Here is a 25185-nt window from a genome sequence, read left to right on the forward strand (position 1 = left end):
AATCTAATTAGGAAGTTATTATTTACCATAGGAATTACTCTTTTCTTTTCTCCCTTTATTCCCCCTTCCATTTTAGCTTTCTTTGCAGACTCTAACCAATGGACAGATCTCTGTTTCAAAAATGTATTTTTCTTCTTTATTATGAACTGTTTTCTTACCCAAGAAAACATGCAATAGTTCTAAGTAAGCAATTACAACAGCAATTGCTGGCTCAGCTTCCTCAGTTATATTAAAGTATATTAGAGGGGCGCCTGGGTGCCTCAGTCGGTTAAGCCTCCGACTTCGGCTCAGGTCATGATCTGACAGTTCGTGAGTTCGAGCCCTGCATGGAGCTCTGTGCTGACAGCTTAGAGCCTGGAGCCTGCTTCGAATTCTGTGCCTCCCTCTCTGCTCCTCCCCGGCTCATGTTCTGTCTCTCTCTCTCTCTCCTTCAAAAATAAATAAAACCATTAAAAAAAAGTATATTAGAGAAAGTTTTACTTTGCTATTATCCCTGGAACATTCTATACTAAAATACTAGTAACATCTATTGATAACCACGATCCTTGTGAGAATGAAGAGTTTGGGAATTTGTGAGTGGATTAAGGCAGTATTGCTAAGTGGGGCTACAGTACATTTTTACAAAATCAAAATGGCAAAATTAATCAAAATGATAATTTTAGTAAAGATTCTACAAATCTTCGTGACATGGCTACATTCTTCTTACGTTCTACAGTCTCTGCTGTATCACTACGAAATGACTTCTGCATTGCACAACAACAAGTTGGACCTGTTAACTGTTTGCCATTGTTTTTCTACATCATGCTACCATGTTCCTAGCTCCAGCCAGTCTTTTCAATTGCTTTCTACAAGTTGCTCTCATTCAGGAATTAGAAATGAAGAAGGAAGAAAATAAAAATAGTTTCAGCTTGGAAAAAACATGGAAAATAAGTTCACAGTTTAAGATTCATTAGCACACAATTATCTCAAGGTCTTTCAAAGGCAATTTCACTAGAATTTGGGCACTGATTGGCTGATCAGAGTTATAACTATAAAGGGATGTGATTTTTCTCCCTGTTTTTATTTATAGGAAATCGATAGCAATAACATCACAGGAAGGGCAGTCATCAGTTTTCTTATGGCAAGCGGCATTATCCCACTACTTTAATAATTTCTCTTCAATCAAAATATTTAATATGACTACTATAAACACAAGAAGGCGATTGATCAAAGGTATCCTATGCCTTGTTGGTTCCACTGAGCCCTACAAGCCCAAATTCTCTAATGTGAATTGTTAGTATAACTAGATTTCTTTCCCTTTAATTCACCCCAAAAGTAATGTTTTATGGTGATCCATGTGTTGTTATTCTTTCCTGCCTTCAGAACTCATTATTTTCATTTGACTTACAAGATTGCTTTTTCATCTTGCAAAACAATGGTATAATTTGTTCATTTATTCTTGAATGTGTTTAGAAAACGTATTTTATAAAACAGCCATTCTAGGATACTAAGCAATTTAAGTGGCAGTCAGCCTTTTGATATCAGCCTTGGCATTGACTAGCTTTTACAGTCACTAGGCATATTAAAGTTCACTAAATTATAAGTGGGTCATAAGACAACGTATAAACTGAAAACACAATTCTGTACTGGCTAGAACTTAAATTCCATTGTATGCTAACAGAAAAAGCAGTGTGGATCCCAAAGGGACAGTTCTATCTGCTGTCACCTATTTCCATACATATTCATGTTAGGATTTTATAAATGTATAAATGGGTTAGCTCTCTTTGATACTGAAACCCTGGCATCTTATTTATTAGCAATTAAATGAGCAAAAGAGATTATTTGGACTTACAGGAATTTAGACACATTCATAAACATATTGAAGAGACACATTTTTGATGGGTCTCTTATGCTCTTATATTAAATATGCTCTTATATTAAATCCAAAACCAGTTTTAATTTAGTAAATCATCAAGCAAATTACTAAAAACTACACTTCTAATAAATAAAACATTTACATTATACTTACATCAATATATAAATTATTGCTAATGAATTGCAATTAGTTTTAAACTATGTATCTTTAATTTTAATTAATTAACTTGTTTATTTATTTATTTTTTACTGTTTATTTATTTTTGAGAGAGAGAGAGAGCACGCAAGCGGGGTAGGGGCAGAGAAAGGGGGGTGGAAGATCCAAAGTGCGCTCTGCGCTGACAGCAGTAAGCCCGATGTGGGGCTCGAACTCTTGAACTGCGAAATGATGACCTGAGCCCAAGTCAGGTGCTCAACCGACTGAGACACCCAGGTGCCCCTGCATGTTTATTTTTGAATCAAAATTTATACAGTACCACATGTATAGTGGTATACAGTTAAAAGTGCACAACTTATGTGATGATCCAAAGTGCTACAGGAAATTGAAAGATTGGGGTGCCTGGGTGGCTCAGCTGGTTGAGCATCCAACTTCTGCTCAAGTCATGATCTCACGGTTCGTGGGTTCGAGCCCCGCATTGGGCTCTGTGCTGACAGCTTGGAGCCTGGAGCCTGTTTCAAATTCTGTGTCTCCCTCTCTCTCTCTGCCGCTCCCCCACTCGCGCTCTGTCTCCCTCTGTTTCAAAACTAAATAAACATTTTAAAAAAATTTAAAAAAAAAGGAAACTGAAAGATTGATTAGAGCAGGGTGTGGGAGGTAGAGGTGGGAGCAAGGTGAAGGAGCTTTGATTTTCACTTGCCTCATTTCTTAAATCATATAGTGACATAAACAATTCTAACCCAAAAATGGTCTCTTAAAGGGTAAAAAACATACTTAAATCTTCTTACTAATATTATTGGGAAAACATTTTGAAGACCCTCTTCCTAGATAACATTTTGTAATTTATATTTAGTTGATATGTGAAATATAGAACACTTTAATGACTCTTCGTCATATGTAAGCAACTTAGTGTGATGAAGCTTAAAAACTGCTTTTTTTTTTTTCATGGAAGCAAAGGAGTGGTAGATGTAATTTCATCAAAATGTACAGACATCACTAGGTAAGAAATCGTGCACATACAGACTCCGGCTAAGGAAAGGGCATATGTCATCCTCACTTTACCTCATCAGTTCATTCTCGTCTTTCAGCCACTTTCACTGCTTTCCTAGAAAAATACTGGCTGCTCAGTTAAGTGAGATTGTGCATTCTACTGCATTTTTAGTGATGTGGCATATTTAGGTATTTTATGGTTCCATTCCTTAAAATTCTCGCATAACATTATAAAGCCAGCTAACATCAACTAAACTGTTTTGTTTTGGTAAGAGCCATCACTTTTGCAAATGCTTTATATGAATTCACTCATACAGAATCCTCATAATTATCTGACAAGGGAGGAAATATCATTATTTACATTAGAAAAAGGGGACATGAAGCACAGAAATCTTTTTATCTGCCATCTACAGTTGCTCAGCTCTTGCCCAACTCAAGGAGTCAGGCTCCACAGAATCTGCACTTTTAACCACTATCCCAAAGGTCACCAATGATGTCCACACGAGAAAAAAACCAAAAAAACAAAAAACAAAGCTGAGCTGTGATAGAGCAGGATAAACGATTTTCCTAGCATTCTCAAAAGCAATCAATGTCTTCTTAATTAATTCTGGAAAAATTGTTAATAAAGAAATAACCTAATGATTTTTTTCCATAAATGATGAATATTGCACTTACTAGAGCTAAGTTAACACTTGGAAAAACTTGGTTCATCATTTCATTACTTCTTCTGCTAATTTCGTTAAGCTTAATTTGATTAAAATGTTACTTGCTATTTTAATACTAAAGCTAAATTTTATTTATTCTTGATGTACTAAATGCTCCATGACAATAATCAACTAAAACAAAATAACCTGAGAACAGATTAAAAAAAGGCAAACATCACCTTCAGACAGGTTCACTGTATTAATCTGCTAAATGTGCATTATGTGCTATGTTGGGAGCCTGTAAGCAAATGACAGCAGAAGCAACCAAAGCTGTCATGAGCATTTACTGTATTATCAGATACTAGTCTTATTAACCTACATGGACTGTCTCATTCATTCTCGGTACAACGGTATAGTAATATTAACCATGTTTTACAAATCGTAACTGGGTGATGAAAATAAGTAAATTGCCTCCTATGTCATACAGGTAGCAGATGGAGTACCTGGGATACAAACACAGTCAGTTTAACTCCAGAGCCTGCAAAGCAGATTGTTCAAGAATTTCTTACTCGGTATTTCCCAGAGTGTAAGGCAAAGTGGTAGTTCCCATGATAAATACAAGTGAGTACCTATGTGCTCTTGAGATTCAAAGCTGGAAAGATTAAAATCAATCAGTAGAGTGGTATGGTTAAATGAAAAAGAGAGTAAATCTGAGGACAACCAACTATTCGATTAGAGTATGCTAGTGTTTAACACTGGAGAAGTCATTTAGGATCAGAAGATAAAGGACTTGACAGGCAGCAAAATCTGGATTCAATTCACTTGTAAATTGAGAGATATAAATGATTTTTGAATGGGAAACTATTGTGATACCAGTAGAGCTGTTATTAGGGAGCCATCTGACAATGGTATCTAAAAAGGAAAAGTATATATGGCTTAATGTTGTTAGGTAATCTAACAAAATTAAGTGTAAACAATAATTTATTGAGTGAAACAATTTTTAATCATCAAAAACTACATGCAGAATTTTTTTTTTTTGTCCTAAGTTTGAGGATTTCCATTCTTGGCATGTTTATGTGATTTAGTATTTGTAAAAATAAACAGCACACCTATTCTCATAGTCAACATTTCTCCTTAATTCAGGATTCATTTTATTGGGCATGTGAAGATGACACCTCACGAGACAGAGTATATAAATGAGCAAACATTTCACCTACATGAAAAGACAGTTACTTTATAACTTTTTACTGTTTTGATATTTTTTTGAGACATTATAAATTAAAACCTTCCAGTCTGAAAGCTCCTGAAATCTACCACTATGGAAGTATTTGTGTCAAGCAGACATCTAATAATATGGCAACTTACTCTTCCCACTAAGAGTGATTAGAAGGTAACAAGTGTTTTGTGTTTTTTTTTCCCCAAAACTATCCATGCCATTAAAATTCAATGGCATCACTTGCTGTCATTCAGCTTTATCTGGCTAAAATCCTTTAATTCGCTAGCCCCTGCTGTTGGGGAGCTCTAGGCTCATCACACTTAACCTCTGCCTAGGCTTCTCAGAAAAGAATTTGTTTCAGTCCATTCATAGTTTCAATAGTTGAGCAAGCCACACGCAACTGCACACTGGTCTTTTACCCTGAGCACACTAATCTGATTGTTTTTCCACTCTACAAACTCTGGGTCAACAATCAAGCTGCCGCCAGAAACTAATTAATTTGCAAACAGGCTTCTGTTTTCACAGAGGGAAAGCTTTTGAGAGCCATGTCAGAGAGGCCGGTCACACCATGGTTACACGTATTGTCATGGCATCCACTTCTTTGGGTAAATCTCTTGCTTGATGTCACTGCACACATGAACCCAGATTACCCAGTCAGCAGTAAATCCCTATTGAGGCCCACTGAGCTCTGAATGTAGTGAGGCTAGAAGAGGAAATTGGTATAGACAGGCTCTGTATTCATTAAACTGATGGTAAGACTAGAGAGAATAATGTTAAAAACCAAGAAGGAAAAAGGGGGCGGCTTCAATTTAAAGAATTTTCCAAGATATTGTCTCATTTTTCTACATTTCCATCGATTTTAATTTAAAAAGTGGGATTCCCTTAAATAAATGTAATGATATTTTGAAATGTTACTTTTCTACTCTCATAATTCACTGACAAATTTTGAAATAAGTGGTTCAAAGTGTGTGTCTAATACACCATACTGGAGAGTTGTACCAGTTAAAAGTGATTATGTTCTTTACACAAAATGTGAAATAGAAAATAGGTCCTCAGAAAGGGAGACCAAGTAAAATTATATTTTGGTAACTTCTTGCTCTTTATGAAAAGAGAAATCATATTTAGTGAGTTTCTTAAATTTATCATCATTTGCACAGTAGAATAATTTCATGCTGTGTATGTATTTTTTAAAAAGATTATACTTCTGGGGGGGAATGCATTATTTATCAGGCTTAACATTTTTCTAGGTAATAGATTCAGGAGACAAAACCTCAGGTGACCACTATGTTGTGTTTAGGTACAGACTGTTTTTAAATATTATGTACCTTTGCTTCAGCATAATTTCAGCAGAAATAATCAAAAAATACTATAATTTTTATTTGTGACTCTTTACATTGATACCTCAGAATGTTTAATGAATAAGAATATAATTCGTGGGAGATGTAATTCAAAAGTAAAAAAAGACCGTATCCCTGTTGCTTTTTTATAGGCTATGAAAACAAAGAGGACATTTGTGGTTGCTGTTGTTGTTTTAACTGAACGGTCACTCAACTTCTATGATACTCATCTGTCCATATAACCATTAAATAAGGCATCCAGAAGGCTTTTTCCTCCAAGGTCAGCAAAATAATACTGACTTATGTAAGCCAGGAAATAATTCAGAATGGCATCGTTAAGAAGTCTGACATTATACAGAGCCAGATAATTCATTTTATTATTAAAAAAAAATCCAATTGGATACTCTGACAGTTTATGCCTTTGAAGAGGGCAGAATTAAAACAGAGCATGGAAAGAGTTGTACAAGCGATTTGAGATTAGGTATCTGGTACTATGTAATATTAATTTGTGCTCTCATGGTTTATTTGTGGTCACATTTCTTGGTTCTATTTTCAGAAAAATGTCTAGTGGAGAAACTTGAATGTTCAGAGAACATGGAAACTCCTAGTGCACAACCGCAGAGGACAGCCACCCCGGTAGCAGTGGCACAAGTGAAAGGAGGTGGAACGATGACCTGCACACTGTTTCAATCACAGAAAAGAGCAAGGGGGCTGGTCTAGCCACGGGCACGATCCTGTGAAGAAATTCCACTACAAGAAAACAGGTCTTCCTGACATGAGTGGGAAGGCCTCACACTCCGGGCACTGTAAATAGGCCAGTTTGTGCTCAATGGGCCTTCACTCTCTCAGGGAGGCATGTGGTTTCGTATATTAAACCTGACTTGGACTGCCCTTTCACCCTGACTCAAATATAATCACTCACAGAATGGGTCTGAGGAAGCTTTCTAAGCGTGCTCCAGCCAATGGAAGTGAAGTACAGGATACTGAGAAAAATCACATTTATTAAGTGCTTACTATATGTCGATTGTTTGGCTAGAACTTTTTTACACATTATCACGTTGCCAGTTTTTCACTACTGTAAGAGGTAATCCCATTAAAAGTAAAGGCAAGGTGAAGCTTACTGTAAAGACTGTAGTCTTTCCCCCATTTCATATTACGTCCCACCATCAGTCCTAGACATAAACAATACTGGAAACAGTGTCCATCAAAAAGAAAAATAAGAGTGGGTTAGCGACTATCTGCTCTAATGAATGGTTAACACATATAAGTAGGTAGCAGTATTTACATACCAAATGGTTAAGAAATCATGACTGCAACAGCACCATAGACTTAGTTTTCTGACTATGAATATATAGAGAACTGTCCCTAATTTTCACACTCTTAGTAAGTTGAAATTGGAAGTGAAGTTTAAATGAAGTTAAAATGACATAAGACGGAGAGAATTTATAATGTACAAGAAACAAAACGGTGAATTTGGGCACATCGTGTCAAACTCAAACCAGTACAGTTTTTGAAATCACAAGTTGTTCTAATACCTAGTAACCTTAAACTAGGGGCTAATTAAAAAAATCATATTTAAAGCACAGTTATGTAAAAATCAACAGATTCCTCCTCTTATGTTTCTTCATCAAAAATTGTTACTCATTCCGGGGCACCTGAGTGGCTCAGTCGGTTAAGCGTCTGACTTCGGCTCAGGTCACCGTTTCACGGTTCGTGAGTTTGAGCCCCACGTCAGGCTCTGTGCTGACAGCTCCGAACCTGGAGCTTGCTTCAGATTCTGTGTCTCCTCTGTCTGTCCCTCGGCCGCTTGCACTCTATCTCTTGCATGGTCTCAAATATAAACATTAATAAAAATTTTTTTAAAAAAACAAAATTGTTACTCATTCCTAATTTTTCCTATTAAAAGGAAACTAAATTTAAACCTTGATTGATACTATAAAAAAAGGTAAATTTTAGTTGTTATCAAAATACTGGAATTCTATTTAAAAAATATCAAGATATTTTAAGATCTAATTCTAGGCAACCATTTTCGTTTATTATTTGACTTCAGCAGGAATAAAGTCACCTAAAATAGGGCAACTGGTGCATCCAAAATAACTGAATAGGTCTGAATTGATTTGAGAAAAGAAAAGTGAATCTTTTTCTTTGAGTAAAAGAAAAACAAAATTAATTTTAATAGGCCCAAAGACATTCCAAAAAGTACCTTGCTAGTATTTTTTACTTCTGTCAGCACAAATGATTGTGTAGTCTATGCTGATGCCTTAGACTCATTTATTTTATGCATGAATATGTAAACATTATGTTTCCAATTTTATTCTGGAATGGCATTTAATTTCATGAGGCCTGTGATTCACACAATCCCTTGGTTCTATCTCAAATGTGTCCGTACCCTCCATCTTGCAGCAGTTCTGGTTTCTGCACCCTGTCAAATGTAACCTTTGTGCTAATTTGGTAAAATCAGTTCTCACGTTTAGTGCTGAGAGACTGATAACCGAATTCTCAAATGAACTACACATTTGCAAGATGAAGTACAGAGCTGTGGACAATGACTGCTTTCCCACAGTGTAAATTCTTCAGACTCAGCTGTCAACATGTAAGTGTGCAACACAAAAGCAGCTTTAACTTGATGACTTTTTTCCTCCAAGGCCATAAAAATGAAATGGATACTATAGTCTCCCTTATGTTATTCCATCTTCTTGGATTTTCTTTCGCATCGACAGTGAAAGCCTGTATGCCCTTTAGAGTTCTTAGTAGATCAAAGTCTCCTTGCTGAACAAAAAAACAAACATTTTTCCCTCCTACGTAACTATTTCGGTTTGAGAACAGAGCAGATAGCAATGTTGAAAGAGGTTTTTTTCCCCACCATTTTGCCTCCATACAAAGACCAGGCTTAATAATTGACAGTGGATATTTCAAAATTACTCCCTGAGATTTTTAGAGTTTGGTTCTTTTATAGTTTTATACAGACAGTATTATGGTGATTTCAGCATCTTTTCCTTTCCTTGGTGAGGCCGCTAATTTCTCATAAGGTCACCCACTATTCCTCCTATGACCCCCCCCCCCCGAGGATGGATATTTGACTATATGTCCAAACCCTTTTGAACACCACAGTGTCTGCACTCAATTATGTATGATTTGAGGCATCATCTGCATTGAAGAGAACAAACAACGGGGAAGTGCTGTCAAACTTACTAAAAACTTGAGAGAGCAGGGAACAAGGGAAACTAAGAGAAGTGACTCTTTAAAGAGAAAGGGCTACTTAACAATAAGAAATGCTGCAAGAGATATTGTCCAAATGGAGAGACTGATTTAAATAAAGTGTACAGAAAGTTACCAGTTATCACCAACTGCTTTTGGAGAAGCAGTTTCATGGACTCAAACTCAGGTTTAAAGTTGGCTAAAGGCAGCATAAACTTCCCTAAATGGACTTAGATGCATAGGGACTTCATATCACACCATGATTAAAGGAAGGGTTTGGATAGAACAGACAAACAAGTCTTCCGTTGAGGGGAGAAAATCACGGAAGGAGAGATAAAGACCGCAAAAGAAATGTACATTGGGTAAAACTATGAAAAAAATATCAATACAATTAAGTGGAAAGGCAGCATGGTCAAACATGGAAGAGGCACACCACTCATTAATACATAAAAAAAATAATAGGATGATCAGAAATGTTGTTGCAGGAGGGCAGAGATGCTGAGCTAATGGGAGGTGTGTTTTATGTTTTCAGTAGTCACTTTAAAATAAGAGACATTTCAGGACAAAGATTATTATACACAACTTACAGTCTCTGGAAGTTTCAATGAAGCTCAACAGCAGAACTGTGATCTTTCTCTAACAAACCAATGAAAGAGAGAGGTGATGAAAGGAATTTTGGGCTCCAGGAAGGGCAGGAAAAATAAGTGTGGTAGAAGTTTGAAGAATGAGAATATTCAAGCATCTTAATGAGAACTTAGACGGTAACCCATGAGCTCCATTCTTGTTAATGAGGCAAAATAAAACAAGGAAAATTGTATTTATTTATTTTAGGCATATAAATTTCGTACATTTTCTCCTACACTAAATTTATTTACATACTAAAAAGAGAAAGAGAGTAAAAAAAAGTATCTACTTGATCAAGTTGAAGCCAGTGCCTGAAGTTCAGGAAACCGGGTTCTTGTTACAAATCTTCTACTACTAGATTAGATTGAATCTTAGATAAAATATTAGTCTTAATTTCTTCACCTATAAAAACTGAGAGAGAATTTAAGGAAGATGAAAAGAGAATAAAATGAAATAATATAAAGTCCTGGGGTGCCTGGGTGGTTAAGTTGGTCGGGTGGCTGACTTCGGCTCAGGTCACGATCTTGCGGTCTGTGAGTTCAAGCCCCGCATCGGGCTCCATGCTGACAGCTTGGAGCCTGGAGCCTGCTTCAAATTCTGTGTCTCCCTCTCTCTCTGCCCCTTCCCCATTTGTACTCTGTCTGTCTCTTTCAAAAATGAATAAATAGTACAAAAAAAATTTTACAAACAATAAAGTCCTTTGAAATTTTGAAAATATTAATGGAATACTACTTGGCAATGAGAAAGAATGAAATATGGCCTTTTGTAGCAACGTGGATGGAACTGGAGAGTGTTATGCTAAGTGAAATAAGTCATACAGAGAAAGACAGATACCATATGTTTTCATTCCTATGTGGATCCTGAGAAATTTAACAGAAGACCATGGGGGAGGGGAAGGGAAAAAAAAAGTTAGAAAGAGGGAAGGAGGTAAACCATAAAAGATTCTTAAAAACTGAGAATAAACTGACAGTTGATGGCAGGGAGGGAGGGGAAAGTGGGTGATGGGCATTGACGAGGGCACTTGTTGGGATAAGCACTGGGTGTTGTATGGAAACCAATTTGACAAGAAATTTCATATTAAAAAAAAAGAAAATATTTTCAACATAATGTTATTAGCATTATAATTTTTTTAAATGTTCAGTAACGTATGATGCTCTCGGGGCACTATGAAAGACGTGGAGAAAAAATGTACTATACGTTGACATCTGTCGTGTTGTCCATGTAAGACTGGTAAGCCCTCTTATCTTTTTCCATTGCCTCCCTTCCGCAGCTCCAACCCAGATCTATTTCTTTCCACAGTTAACTGCTGAGAAACTTCAGTTTTGGCATGAAGCAAATATTTTCCTCAATTTTGAATCTCATCTTGCTCTGTTTTCCCTATTTTCTCACACCCACAGTCATGAAGTCACTAGCGCGAGTTTAAGCGCATACTAAATCTCAAGTCACACTGTTGGTACCGTACAGGGAAAGTTCTCCACTGACTACTCCAGTTAGACGTGTTACGTAACATGCTTGTGCTCTTGCACACACCACCTACCGTTGAGCCACCTGGAATCATGCTGCTCTGTTCTGATTGGGTGATGGTGCCCGAGAGTTCTGAAGATGGCAAAATCTCGCCCCATAAAATCAGCTGCGGTCCCGGAGTATAATTCTCCATCTACGTTGTGACAGAATAAAACCACATACATATACTTTAATTCAATTAAGGAAAGAAAAACAAAATGAATCAAAAGAAGGAAAGTCTCAAGTTATGACCCTGCTAGAAAGAACACAGATATGCTATCTGCATCATTATGCAATTACTCATTTTTATTCTATGTCTTTGTTGAAGAGTATTTTATTATGAGATCACTCACTGATTAAGCATCTACTCCGTAAGTCCTGACTTCAAATAACTGAGTAAAATATGGTTCAGTAGACATTACTAAGACCTAACATTTATTCTTTTCTACTATGATGCGAGACAAAGTGCAGAATACAGAGGTGTAAATCTACTGCTGTTCTAATATCCTTATTTATTAGGGTAGGATATCACTGTAAAATCTTCTATGGCTTTTATTTTAATGGAAATTAAATTGTCAATGTATTTCCTTTTCAGCGGTACCTGAGTTAGTAAGATTTTACAATACTTTAGAAAGAACTAGTATTTTCCTCACCAATAATTTTTTCTTGCTTTTATTTTTGAATGTATCAGGTGGGAGAAGGGTTCTTAGTAAAAGTTATCACATAGTCTAAAAACAAGTCCATCACGTAGTTTCATATATTAAAGAAATGTATCTGAAGAGGAGGAAATTTTGATAAATATAGGTCATAATCTCCATAGTTCAAGATTCTACTATGTTTTTTACTCATTTTTACTGAAATTTAATCAACTCTAGGTCAGAGTTTAATAAATGAGGAATCATAATCACAAGATTAAAAAAAGGAAAAGAAAAAAGGGAGGAGAAAAAGAAGTTAATATTTACTGAACACCATTCTGTGTTTGCTGGGGAGTCATGCACTGGCTGGACACTTTCCAATTATCTCATTTAGTTCTGTCAACCACCGTGTGATGTAAATGGTATCCCTACTTAACAGTTCAAGAAACCCAAGGTTGCTCAACTGATGACTAGGATAGTAAGGGTAAAAGTTCAAACTCAGGCTTGTTTAATCTCAAGCCTCTTACACTAAACCATACCAGCTTTTAATAAACTGAAGGTTGTATAAAAATTATATTTTATTTCCTTTAAACAGAAAATACCTCATATTATTTCATCTAGGAAACACAGTATTGCCTACTTACTTATAATGAATTATCAGCAAAATGAAACAAAAAATATGAAATCATCTTTAAATAAAATTACCAGTAAATTTAATACTATCTTGCTGATCATTTGGGTAAGTTAATGTTTCTGAATTCAGTGCCTTGAAAATTAATCAGAAAATAAAATAGGCATAGATAAATTATAACTTAAACATTTGTGTAACACTATTATTTCCAAAGATTTTCATATTTATAATGAAATTCATATGTATATTGAATATATGAATCAGATTTCTCATGTGATATTCTTTGTTCACACCCTCAATTCTCACTTCCACATGAAGGTTTTATAATGAAAACAGGCATTCTCAGTGGTCTAACTCAAATCAGTTCCTTTGGTACAGCTTGTGGTTCTCTGAAGTGTCTCGGTGCACCAACCTTTGGACTACGTCCAAGGCAGTGGAGAAGAGTGACGCAGAGAGAATCAGTGCATAACTCCAGGTTATAACTTGAAATATTACTAAATGACACCTTATCTTATGCACTTTTAGGATAGTGATCATTTACTTTGGGTTGTTGTGAATCAAGACAAATAAAAAATGATGATGTGACAATATATTAATGAATGGTACTCATATAACATTCTAAGCTGTCATACTATGGTATCTTTGGGATTTAAAGGCATCTTGTATTCTCTTCACTTAATTAAATATCAAGTTCAAATCTGACCTCTTCTCCCCATAATAGTTGCAATAATATTTTATCTGCCCCCAAGGTAAAAAATAAAGCTTTTCTTTTTTGTTTGTTTGTTTATTTATGTTTACTTATTTATTTTGAGAGAGAGAGAGAGAGAGAGAGAGAGAGAGCGAGCAGGGGAGGGACAGAGGAAGAAGGAGATGCCCAAGCAGGCTCCATGCTGTCAGCACAGAGCCCGACATGGGGCTCGATCCCATAAACTGTGCGATTATGACCTGAGCCAAAATCAAGAGTTGGATGCTTAAGTGACTGAGTCACCCATGTGCCCCCCAAACAAACCTTCTCTAAGCAAACATTCTATGAATGAGCTACCTATGAGTTTCAAAGGTAAATGTTTATTGTCTCCTTAACTTTTACTTATATTTAATCACTATAATACTTTTATTAAGGTTACTTTTTTATCTTTTTACAAATAATTAATAGATGTAACAGATTTTTAAACTTCAGGTAAATTATTTTTCTTGAGATGTGTGAAGAAGAAGGTATTAATTAAAAATGTGTTGTAATCGCAGCCTAAAATGTTCATGTTAATTTCAAATATTTTCATGTTGCAACAGCTCTAATAGGATGCCTTGTGTCCTCTTTACCTTGAAAAATCAAAAGTATTAAATTATTCATTGAACCTCACTGCCCTCTCAAACATGTGTTAGGTGATAAAAATCAGGAAAGGTGAAAAGAGAATCACCAAAAGTGAAAACTGAACAATTTCATATCAGAGTGTAGTCAGACAGAACATGTCCAATAGGAGGTTTAATCAGAAATGGAAGAGTAAAGAATGTCATTAATTATTCTTTTTTGGGGGTATGCCTGGGTGGTTCAGGTCATGATTTCATGGCTCATTAGTTCGAGCCCCACATTGGGCTCTGTGCTGACAGCTCAGAGACTGGAGCCTGCTTCGGATTCTGTGTCTCCTTCTCTCTCTTCCCTTCTCCCATTCTCTCTCTCTCTCTCTCTCTCTCTCTCTCTCTCAAAAATAATATATTAACATTAAAAACAATTTTTAAATATATTTTTATGTCTCTTTGACTTATTTTATTACATAATTGGAAATTAGTAGATTTAATCCCTTTCCCTCAATCTTTTTTTTTTTTTTTTTGCTTGTTCAGTGTGAGTAAAATCCATAATTATGGCTGCTATTATGTGTAAACTCTATTCACAGGAGAGCTGAAATAACAAAAACACCACCAAAAGAAAGTGTTACTTAGATATATAGAGGTATTTGCTTCTCTTACTAATAAATGTACTTGTTTTATAACTTACACTTTTTATCCATTCCCACATAAGGAAAGCAAAAATCAATATAAATGAAGGCAAACGCAGAAAGACTGATTTTGTTTCCTTTTTTGACAATAGATAAGTAGATCATTTAGAGAAAGCAGAGAATTCTTCAGCAGGAGAGCTACTGATCAATTTAGTACTAAAAACAGAATTAAAGAACGGACTCAGAAACCAAAGGAAGTTTGCAGTTTAGGCACCAGTTGCCTCCAGTCATAGGAAATTCCCTCCCACCTGAATATTATTTTTAGCAAGAGTCATCTGTGAGCTGTAGGGCACCAGACGATTAAGAGGCCATGAAGGATACATTCTCATATTACCAATGTTCAATATCAGTAACTTTTTAAAGTAATATATATTTTAATAACGTATTTTTTTTTATTTTTAGAGAAAGAGAGTGCACGAGTGGGGAAGAGGGGCAGAGGGAAAGAGAGAGAGAGAAAATTCCACGGACCCCAATGCAGGGCTCGATCCTATGACCCTGGGATAACGACCTGAGCCAGTATCAAGAGTCAGATGCTTAACCAACTGAACCACCCAGGCACCACAATATCAGTAACTGGTTTTTATACCAGGCCTTAAGTCAGAATTTCTGCTTAGATGTCAACTCTTAGCAAGGATGAATGCTCCACAGAAATTGTGCCACATATTTATTAAGCTGGCCCAAATGTACAGGTGTTAAAATACTCTACTCTTGCATTTTTATAAGCAAATAAATAGTCAACTTAGAATATATACTATTTAATAAACTTGTGTATTTCCACTATGGATTAAAGACCTAGTACCTTTTGTGGCTATATAAAATGATCTAATGAAAACTGAGTATAAGAAATTTACTATACCTCAGTTGGCTTATTTTTGAACAAGCATGTTTAACAAAAAAAAGTCACCTCGCCAACTTCTTTTGCAGTTTCTAGGTCATTAATGAAGTTATCAAATTATATGTTGATTCTTGGGCATAGTGCTAATTTTCCAGTTTTCTGACCCTTAATATAAGTCTTCTTGAAAATCTGAAGTAGTAGATAGGTAAATATTATCCTACAATGATTCAAATAGCATTATGGTTAGGATACATATTTTTTCCGTATATACTAAGCTACTAGTGAAATAAAACATGAAATTTATCCAATTTTATTAAATTGCTGGTACAACAGTGTACTCAATGAGTTGTTATATGTATCAAAGTGGTTGTAGATACTCTAATAGTTTTTAGTCTCTACAAAAAACACCCTATAGCAAGTCTGATGTCTCAAAAAGAACACATCAGACTAAGAAAAACTAGTGCTGACAGATGTAACTAAGAACCTAAAAACTGTCAACTATGAAAGTTGCTAGTTGAGTATACTGCCATTCTTCCTTAACTGTAAGCCTTTTAAACTGTCTCTAAGGAAAGCATTCTTTACTGAGATGAACAAAAAGTTGAGTGAACTGCATTTCCACCATGGCAGAGTTACCTGAGAAGCATGTGTTGAAAACAAAAGTTCATATGTACTCTGGACTTTATGTTCACAGCTCAATATGAAGTAAAAATGTGGCTTAGATCAGTTAATGTATTGGATTACAATTCCTAAGAAGGGTGTGGTGAGAAGTAGAAGGTAAAAAAAAAAAAAAAAAAACATTTCCTGATGAAACTGCAGCATTACTAACACAGGTGTAATGTGGGACATGGATGTTGAGCAAAAATCAAACAAACCTAAAGACAAGCCATTATGTTGTTAACACCTTAAGTAAATTCCACTCACAGAACAGCACAGTAATTAGAAACAGAGGAAAAATAAATTTATGTGTCTCTCTCTATTACATGGATACACACACACAGACACAGATACACACACACACACACACACACACACACACACACAGTGCATGGATGTAATCCATTTCTTCAGAGTAAAAAGGTGTGGGAATAATTTTACATTTTTACATTTACTGAACATCTTCTCTGTATGAATAAGTATAATGTGCTGGCTTTGTTATTTATATCGTACTTTTAAAACTAACATTTTTAAGTAGTTAATATGTGCATATGGCACAAAATGAAAAATATAAAATTTATAAGGTATCAAATCTGTCTCTCAGACTCTCAGACTCCTTTACAGCAACCACTATTACTTTTTTTTTCTTGGTTTCCACTTCTACATATATTGCAGAAATATGTAAGCACTCAAATGTGATATGCTATTAAATTGTCTTATTTAGTTCTCACAACTAGCGGAATTAGAATGTCCATGCCATTTTACATATAAAGAAATTGAGGCTCAGAGAGGTTCAAATAATATTTTCAATTACAGTTAATTAACTTAGGGAGTACCTCTGATCTAATACCAAGTGAGAGCATATTCTAATGTCAAATTACATTCTTTCCTGGGGCAAGGCAGAATTCTAGCTTGGGGAAACAGATCATAACTAAAAGTCCTAGACCCTTGCCATAGATTTCAATAATATGATTTAGTGATGGATTATTTCTAAATTATTAGGACTATAATGCCTAGAGAAGACTTCAATAAGGAAATAAAACTGCTTTTCAAATTGACTATTGCTTTTATGTCATGAAAACGTGAGATGACACTTAATTAGTGAGGAAAATACAAGACTTTATTCTTGCAGCCACACCTGGCATTTCTTCTGAGCAGGGGAGAAACTGCTATTCTTAATAAAAAATAAATAAAGTCATTAAAATATTTACAGGTAGATGAAATAAAAAATACTTAAAAATAAATACTGGAACTATTTCATATTGACAAAATGATTTTTATTAAAGGAGATTTGAAAAATTAACTTTACTAAGGTCATTTAAAAACTTAGGACCTGTTACAGGATTTGGAGACTTAATTTAGTAGCTATGCATGGCTAAGGAAAGAATCCATATGTTTTGTGGTCATCGGCTTAAAAACCATTTTGAAAAGAAGTTATACTAAACCTTGATAAATTTCATGAACTAATTTTTTAAGCTGTCATCTGGCTTTAAAGCTTATTACTGGTTGAAACTGCTTACTAGGGGGACTAGTGACATAAAAAGTATCTGCTGTCAGGATTCAGCTAACCAGTTTATAGGTGGTTTGAGCCAAACATGAAACTTTATTTCCTAGTATTGGGAACAGAAACAGCCCGGGACAACCTTGAAAATTTCTCTTATGTGCTGAAATAAGGAGAATATATTCAGTCTTTCGGGCAGACAGGCTTTCCCAACAGGCAATCTCTAACACACAATGTACTACCTGTATATTTCAGAGACAGTTCTTACTGTTATACGTAAAAGTTTGGGAAAATATTCATGTTGAAAAAACTGCATTAAATCATCAAGCACTCTTTTTAAAAAATCACAAGAGAAAATGCCAAAAAAACCCACCAAGGGGAATTAAGTGTACTATGAGAAGAAGAATTTATAGTACAGTTATAAGGAAAGCAAGTAACAAAGTCACAGCTCTTGAATGAAAATGATGTTCCAGAGATTTTGAGGGATTTTCATTTTTCTGTACCTTGCTATTCAGCTGATTCAGAAATTAATTTATGTGGGCTTGAATAGTTTTCCTTGTCAATAAGCACTAAATACCTCTAAATGTTACTTAACTATTTGACCATATCAGAGAGGTGAGGTCTGGATTTCCATTTGAAAGCTGCTTCTTTTTTAGCCACACATCCTTTCCTTGATTCATGAAACTTCCATCATTCTCTTTTCCTTTTCACAACCCTAAACAGCTTTTTCAAAGAAATTCTAATATAAAACCAAAACTATGGAGTTTCATATTCTTTGTGGACTTGTGTGGTTGCATACCATATGAACTATGTAATACTTACTTGTCATCATCCTTTCTCGATGGAATATTAAAATAAATAATCAAGCAAATCCCCACTGAGAAACATACCACAAATTAAAGCTGCTTTAGGCACGAGTTAACATACTGCTTTTTGAACAATATCTATCTTTTTTTCTTCAGTATGCAATTTAAATAAGTACAGGCTGCAAGTTTGCCCAAGGTAGAACTCCTCCCCTTTGTTTAAGACAACTTTCAAATTTCTGTGTGTGCACTTAAGGAAGTTATCTACATGTAATCACTAGGCCAGCTGTGAAGAGGAAAATTATAAGTGTGCTATGTTTGCTGCATTCCTCCAGGTCTTAAACTTTTGTTAAAATGCTTCATGAATGTATCAAATGGACTGCAATTGTCTACATTTGAAAAGCAATAGAGGAGATAATTCATGTTGTACTGTTCTCATTCTTAATAGAAAAGAGATCAGAGATCAGCGGAACATACTAGTAAACACTAGAGAATAGTGGTAAAAATAGATCTTCATAGTTAATGCTGTAGTCAATATGACTTGAGTTTATTTTGCTAAGTAGAAAAAAAAGTTATTTTTTAGAAACAAAAGACTGGCAAAATTGAACCTTATGACATATCAAATAATAACCTAAATTTACTTTTTAAAAATCTAGATTTATTATGCAAAATTCAATTAGAAATGTTATGCTTGATAAGTTTCACTACCATTTTTGTTATGTTATGAAATAATTACCTTCTATATTTTCTAGAAAAGTAAACAAAAAAAGGAAAGAAAACGAAAGTTATATAATTTCTACACGATCATCTAGAAAAATGTATTCAGGAACAGACTAATGACTCAGAATCTTTTGTGTTTTTGTTTGTTAGCACGCCTAAAAGTCCAAAAAAAGAAAAAAAGAAAAAAAGAAAAATTGTTTAATGATGTATCACCTTTTTTTCACGTGTTTATTTAGTGGTAGTCTAAAGGTGATTAAAAGTATGTGGAAAGAATTCTTTATTTTTCAATACAGACTAAAGTTTTCTCCCTCTTTAGCTTACTTCAATCTTTCTATCTCCATCCTTTGAAGTATGACTAAGGATTCCCCACCCATCTGCATTGCTGAAGGAAAAGAAGAAAGAAGACAACCAGAAAATGATGGTTAGAGGCAAGTGTAGAGGAAATACATTAAATGTTTTGTTAGATTAAAAAAATGGCGTAAAGCAAAAAACAAAAAAAAAGATGAATAGTGAAGTCCTTCCTTCATTTATTCGAGGTGACACAATAGGTTCTCTGAGAATTGTATGACCATTAAAACTGTACTGATTAAGTTATCCAAATGTTGAGAGTGTGACAAATCTTGTAATTACAATGAACAAAGATAGACAATCTCATTCTTTCCTTCTGACTTGTCAAAATTCTCCCTTGAAACTCCTCTTTTATAAAAAGAAAACCAAAACGACTTACTCACAGATAAGAATTTTAAAGTCTTAGTGGAAATGTATGGTGACAGCGCAGGCAATTTTAAGGACACGTATTAAACCATTTTGATTAAAAAGAATCACAGACCAAACAGTACAATAATCAAAGCAGCATTTAGTATTTTTTTCTTCATTTTCAAAATATTTTAAAATATCTCAACTGGCATCCTCCTAAAATAGTTTGTGATTAGTAATGGAAAATGTTGGTATATAAAAAGGAACAACCTGGTTATTATCTATAGAAAATTCACTGTTTAACTGTTGACCACGCACCTATTAAAAGAGATGCCGTCAGCAGTTTAGGGTCATATGGACTCTTCCCACGGCCATTTTCAAAATGGGAGTCCTCCAGCTTAAAAATGTTATCCTGTAGAAAAGAGAAAGAAGGGGTGAATTTATTTAAAACAAGAACTATGTTAACATACCTGTTAATCAGAGAGAGGTTGAGCATTTGTGTCTACCATCAAGAAGTATTATTTGTGTAAACTTCAGAGATGGCAAAATAATTTCAGTGGATTAAAACCAACTATTAGTAGCCAAGCATTTACTTGCTCAGTGATTATTAGTACCAATTAGCATGTTTCAGGTAACAATGTACAAATGAATTCTAAAGAATGAGACCAGTTGTGATAAGAATAGAGTGATCATTTTATCACATAGGTATGCCAACCATGACCCTAATGGCTCCTGAAGGAAAGAATTTTAAATTTAAATGATTCTTTTTCTTCCTTCACATAGAGGAAAGTATAGCAATTCACTACATCAGATATCTAGAATAAGACAGATTATCTTACTTTTCTGTATGTACTTTCCAGAAGGAAATGCTAATTAGCCATAGCAGTCACTTGACCCACTCCATCGTTCCCTCAACTTTTCTGTTTATGTTTCTCGAGCATTTTTAAATTACTCACACTAGAAGGTGGAAGATACCTGAAACTATCTTTCTCAGTTTCTGTAAGTGTGAAATATCACACTGTATGTTATGGAAGGTGTTGCCTGAAGGTAGTGTCATCAGAACAATAGCACAGAGGTGACATATGTTTATCACAGGAAAATCTGCTCAGCTGAGGCTCAGGTACCCAGAAACTGGAACATTTGACTACATACAGAAATAATCACAAGTACCACGGTAGAAAATATCCAGAAAGCACTGCAACAAAAGCCTTAATAAGGAAGTAAGTAACTCATGACTGAGACCCCATCTCAGCTACAAGTGTCTAGCTACTGAAATGTCTATGTGACCATGGAGTAAACCGGGAAGAGGGGTCATTTCTAAACCCTCTTTTTAGAACCAAATGCTCTGGGAATTAATTAGGTCAGAATATACATGCTTTTGCCAGTAGCACATTAACTTGTCCACAGGCTGAAATAAAATAGCTTTTTTGGCAATTTCTCTACAATTCACATAAAGTATTTTCTATCTCCTTAGAATAATAAAGGGTATTCATTTTATGGCCAATAAAGATCACTTTATTTAACATTTAATATTTCTGATGGAGCTAATGGCAGGGTTTCAAATCATGACTCTTAAAATTCATTTGAGTTAGAAAAGAAGAGAGAAAAAGGAAGTCAACCAACAGTGTTTTCCATCTTTATTACTGTGAGTGAGAATTACTGATTTTAGCCTTTTTTGCAGTGATTCTGTATTTGGTAATCAGCTATTCCCTAGTTATGATGGTCATTTAGCTGAGTTCTGAAATATACAGAGCACAAAAATTTATGGGGTTTCTCAGAATTGTGCTAAGGTGCAGTGGGAAGGGCAGTGAGTCAGAAGTCAGGCCCACCTGGCTCAATGATTAGCTCTGTTATTTTTTTTTTGTCACCTATTAATGTCTCTGAGCCCTAGGTCTCTAAAAGTCAATGGCAATAGGATATGTAACCTCACATGTTTAAGGATTGAAGAACTGAAACAAAGCATTTTTGAGGCAGCAAAATAAAAAAAAAAACACAAATTATTTTTACTTTAATACTGTTCATATAACCACTATAACCAAAGATTATTCAAATTTAGCACATATCGTTATCATTATTATAAACTTTCCTAGTATAATTTGAAAGAAATATTACTTTAAGACAGTTATGTGAGTTAGAAAATTATAAACCTATTTACAGATACAAATTTATCATAGGCACATATGAAAATTATAATATGAAACTTGACATATGCCAAGAAAAAGTACAGAAGAATCTCTTGAGTATTACTTAGATTATTTTCATAAAAATTAGGTAATAAACCGAAACTTTCTCAGTAAAAGATACACACTCTGTTGCCACAAATCACAGAAAATGTTATTAAAATTTGTATGATTATTTCTCACAATAAGGAAGCAGTAAGGAGAAGTGATGGTGTGGCTGAAAATACTGTTATAAATATTATTATAAATTTCTTGTCCTCATAAGACATTTTATGACACTGACAAAGATAGAGGAGCCATCCATCAAAGTAGGAGTCACTGAATGTCTGGGATCATGTGTCCAAGTTAATAAGACAATGCCAAGGTAGATAAGAAGTACTTCCAACCTCATGCTTAATATTTGATTTACAAGGTAAAGGATTAAACTTCATAGAAGAGAGTTTAAGCATGTCAGTTATGGTTCGAGAGAAGATGAAAAATTACCTTTTGCCACGGTGTCAGATAATGTGCTCAAAGCTGGCCTTCTCCTTTCCCCTTTTTCCTTTAAATGTAACTCTTACCCAAATTTCTGGGTATCCATCATGTAATTCTATATTCTTACACAGCTTTACTAAAGAGTAAAACATTGAATTTCCTTTCCAGCCTACAGACAAGGGAGCCTGGAATAAGTATAATTCAATTTCTGAATAGGAAGGTAAAAGACTTTTCTTACACACAACTGTTTATAGTGTAAAATTCATACCCATGACATATAATAATGGGGTGCAAAGGTGTTGGTATCAGACAGAACCAAGTATTATCCCGGATCTTTCTTTTATTAATTCTGGGCCTCAGGCAACTCCTACACCCTTCTGAAATTCCAATTAGTATGCACTCAAAAAATATTCATTAACTTCATTTTTCCATTGTCTATAGTTGCCACAATAAAAACATTCTTTCCTATATTGATTGATATCTCTTGCGCCACATTGGGAATGCCTGCCTATATTTTCACTGGTAGAAATTAGGATAGCTATTGAAAATATATGTAAATGCCTTGGACTCCCAAGATGCACTGAAAATCTTTCTTATGTACAACTAGATCACAGTCTAGTTCAAAAGCTTACCTGAAAAAAATATCATGAATTATAATATGTATAACATTTCTCAACTAAAATACACTATCCTTTTAATATGTCTGATGTGATTCATAAGAAACAACTATAATGCTGTTTTTTGTCTTGTAAGCAAGACCTATTAGATGTGTGAAGATATTAACCCGTTGTAAAAGAAAGAGAGAGAGAGAGAGAGAGAGAGAGAGAGAGAGAGAGAGAAAGAAAGAAAGAAAGAAAGAAAGAAAGAAAAGAAAGAAAAGAAAAAGGCTCTATGTGTTAATATAACTGAAGAATAACACCCTATGTTGTCATATGTAACATATCACATAGACAACCGTCTGGCTGGGCTTAGAAGGGCTTTTGAAACCTGATTGCTATTCGATGATTTTCTGTTTTAAAAGTATTATATAGATCACACATGTAAGTAATAAGACCAGAAATCCTAAGACCAAGGTATACAATTAAACTTCATAGCTTCTATGTCTTATTTGGGCTGAAGTGATTTTCATTTTTAGAAATCCATGAACAAAAATCTAGCTGCATGGATTCTAATTGCTTTAGCAGATACTATGAGCATATCATATAAGTTATTGGGCTATATTTTATTACATGATTGCATCAGTTTTCAGCAACTATTTTTAGCTTTCAAGACCACTCATTCCCCTTTGTCTTTTGGATTTCCTGAATGTTATTAGACTGTGGTGAGGTAAGGCATTAGAGGAAATAATAACTGTGCTAATGTCTAATCCAAAGTCTTATAAATTATAAACCATTGGTGACATCATGGCAATAAATTTCCGAAATCTCAATCTTCCCCAAGTAATAAATTTGGGGCACAAAGTTGTAATTTTAGTTGTTTTATTTAATGATTAAAACATAAATGATGTTTGTAAAAAAGAAAAGAAAAAAAGGAAAAGAAAATCCTACATATTTGTGACAGAATGACCATTTTGGGTGGGAAACTAAATAAATTAAGTCAAACCAATACTTGGAAAGTATTTAAAAACATATACTATTCTATTTTCTTTCAAATTTCTCTTTCTCCTCTCTTGCTCCTTGTAAAGGACACCTTGTTTGCCAGTTATACTGAATTATCAAAATTTCCCTGGTCACACTATTCTTTTTCTCATCCCTGCCTGAGACCTCTTTCTTCTCTACTCACTTACTCTCAGCCCTCAACCCCAGGGTGAACTTCCTTTCCTTTAAGAGTAAATTAAAAAGTCTCTTCCTAGGAGAAGTCTTCAGAGATTCTTGCAGATATAATTTATTAGCTTCCTTTGTGCATATCCTAATTAACAATACTATGCAGGCAATGACTATACTGGCTTCAGCAAAGACGGGATGTAATAGGATCTCACAGGAAATATTGTGGCATGGTGTATTTTGCCCAAAGGAGATGCTTTTGTGGATCAAATTCATCTGGAATTTACTTTTCCTAAAAAGGTGACTAGATCTATGTTGTGCAATATTATAGCCATAAGCCACATGCGGCTGTTTAATTAATTAAAATTAGAAAGTCCATTCCTCAGTTATACTAGCTACATTTCAAGTGCTCAATAGTCACATGAGGTCTGTGAATACAGTACTGAATAGATGGAAACATTTCCACTGTCAGAGAAGTTCTATTGGACAAGGTAGCTCTGGATCCAGAATTCCATTCCCTTAAAAATCCATGAAATCTACAAGGAGGAATCATACTGGAAAGACAGTATAGTTTTTACTAACCAGGGTCATACTAAGTAACATTTAATGGCAGTAGAGATGAATATCGGTCCTGAATATTGTGTGTCATTCTTCCATTTGAATCACTTTTCTCTAATCTATGCAGTTACACATTTTACCCATTATTTAAAGTTTAGGTCATGATACACAATCCATTAAATGTTTATTGATTTTACACAGCAGAAAAAATATTTTCTCCC

The 25185-nt window shown here is 34.7% G+C and overlaps 1 protein-coding gene across 1 annotated transcript in view; it reads right to left on the minus strand.

Annotated features, from left to right (window-relative positions):
• The window catches only part of SEMA3A (semaphorin 3A), a 211958-nt gene that overhangs the window by 77146 nt on the left and 109627 nt on the right, over nt 1-25185 (minus strand). Inside the window, exons 5-6 of the mRNA XM_030307864.1 lie at nt 20308-20401; nt 11558-11677 (exon numbers count right to left, since the gene is read on the minus strand). Coding sequence (XP_030163724.1) covers nt 11558-11677; nt 20308-20401 — 214 coding nt within the window. The remainder of the gene's footprint in view (nt 1-11557; nt 11678-20307; nt 20402-25185) is intronic.

The sequence above is a fragment of the Lynx canadensis genome, chromosome A2, assembly GCF_007474595.2.
Source record: "Lynx canadensis isolate LIC74 chromosome A2, mLynCan4.pri.v2, whole genome shotgun sequence".
NCBI lineage: Eukaryota > Metazoa > Chordata > Mammalia > Carnivora > Felidae > Lynx > Lynx canadensis.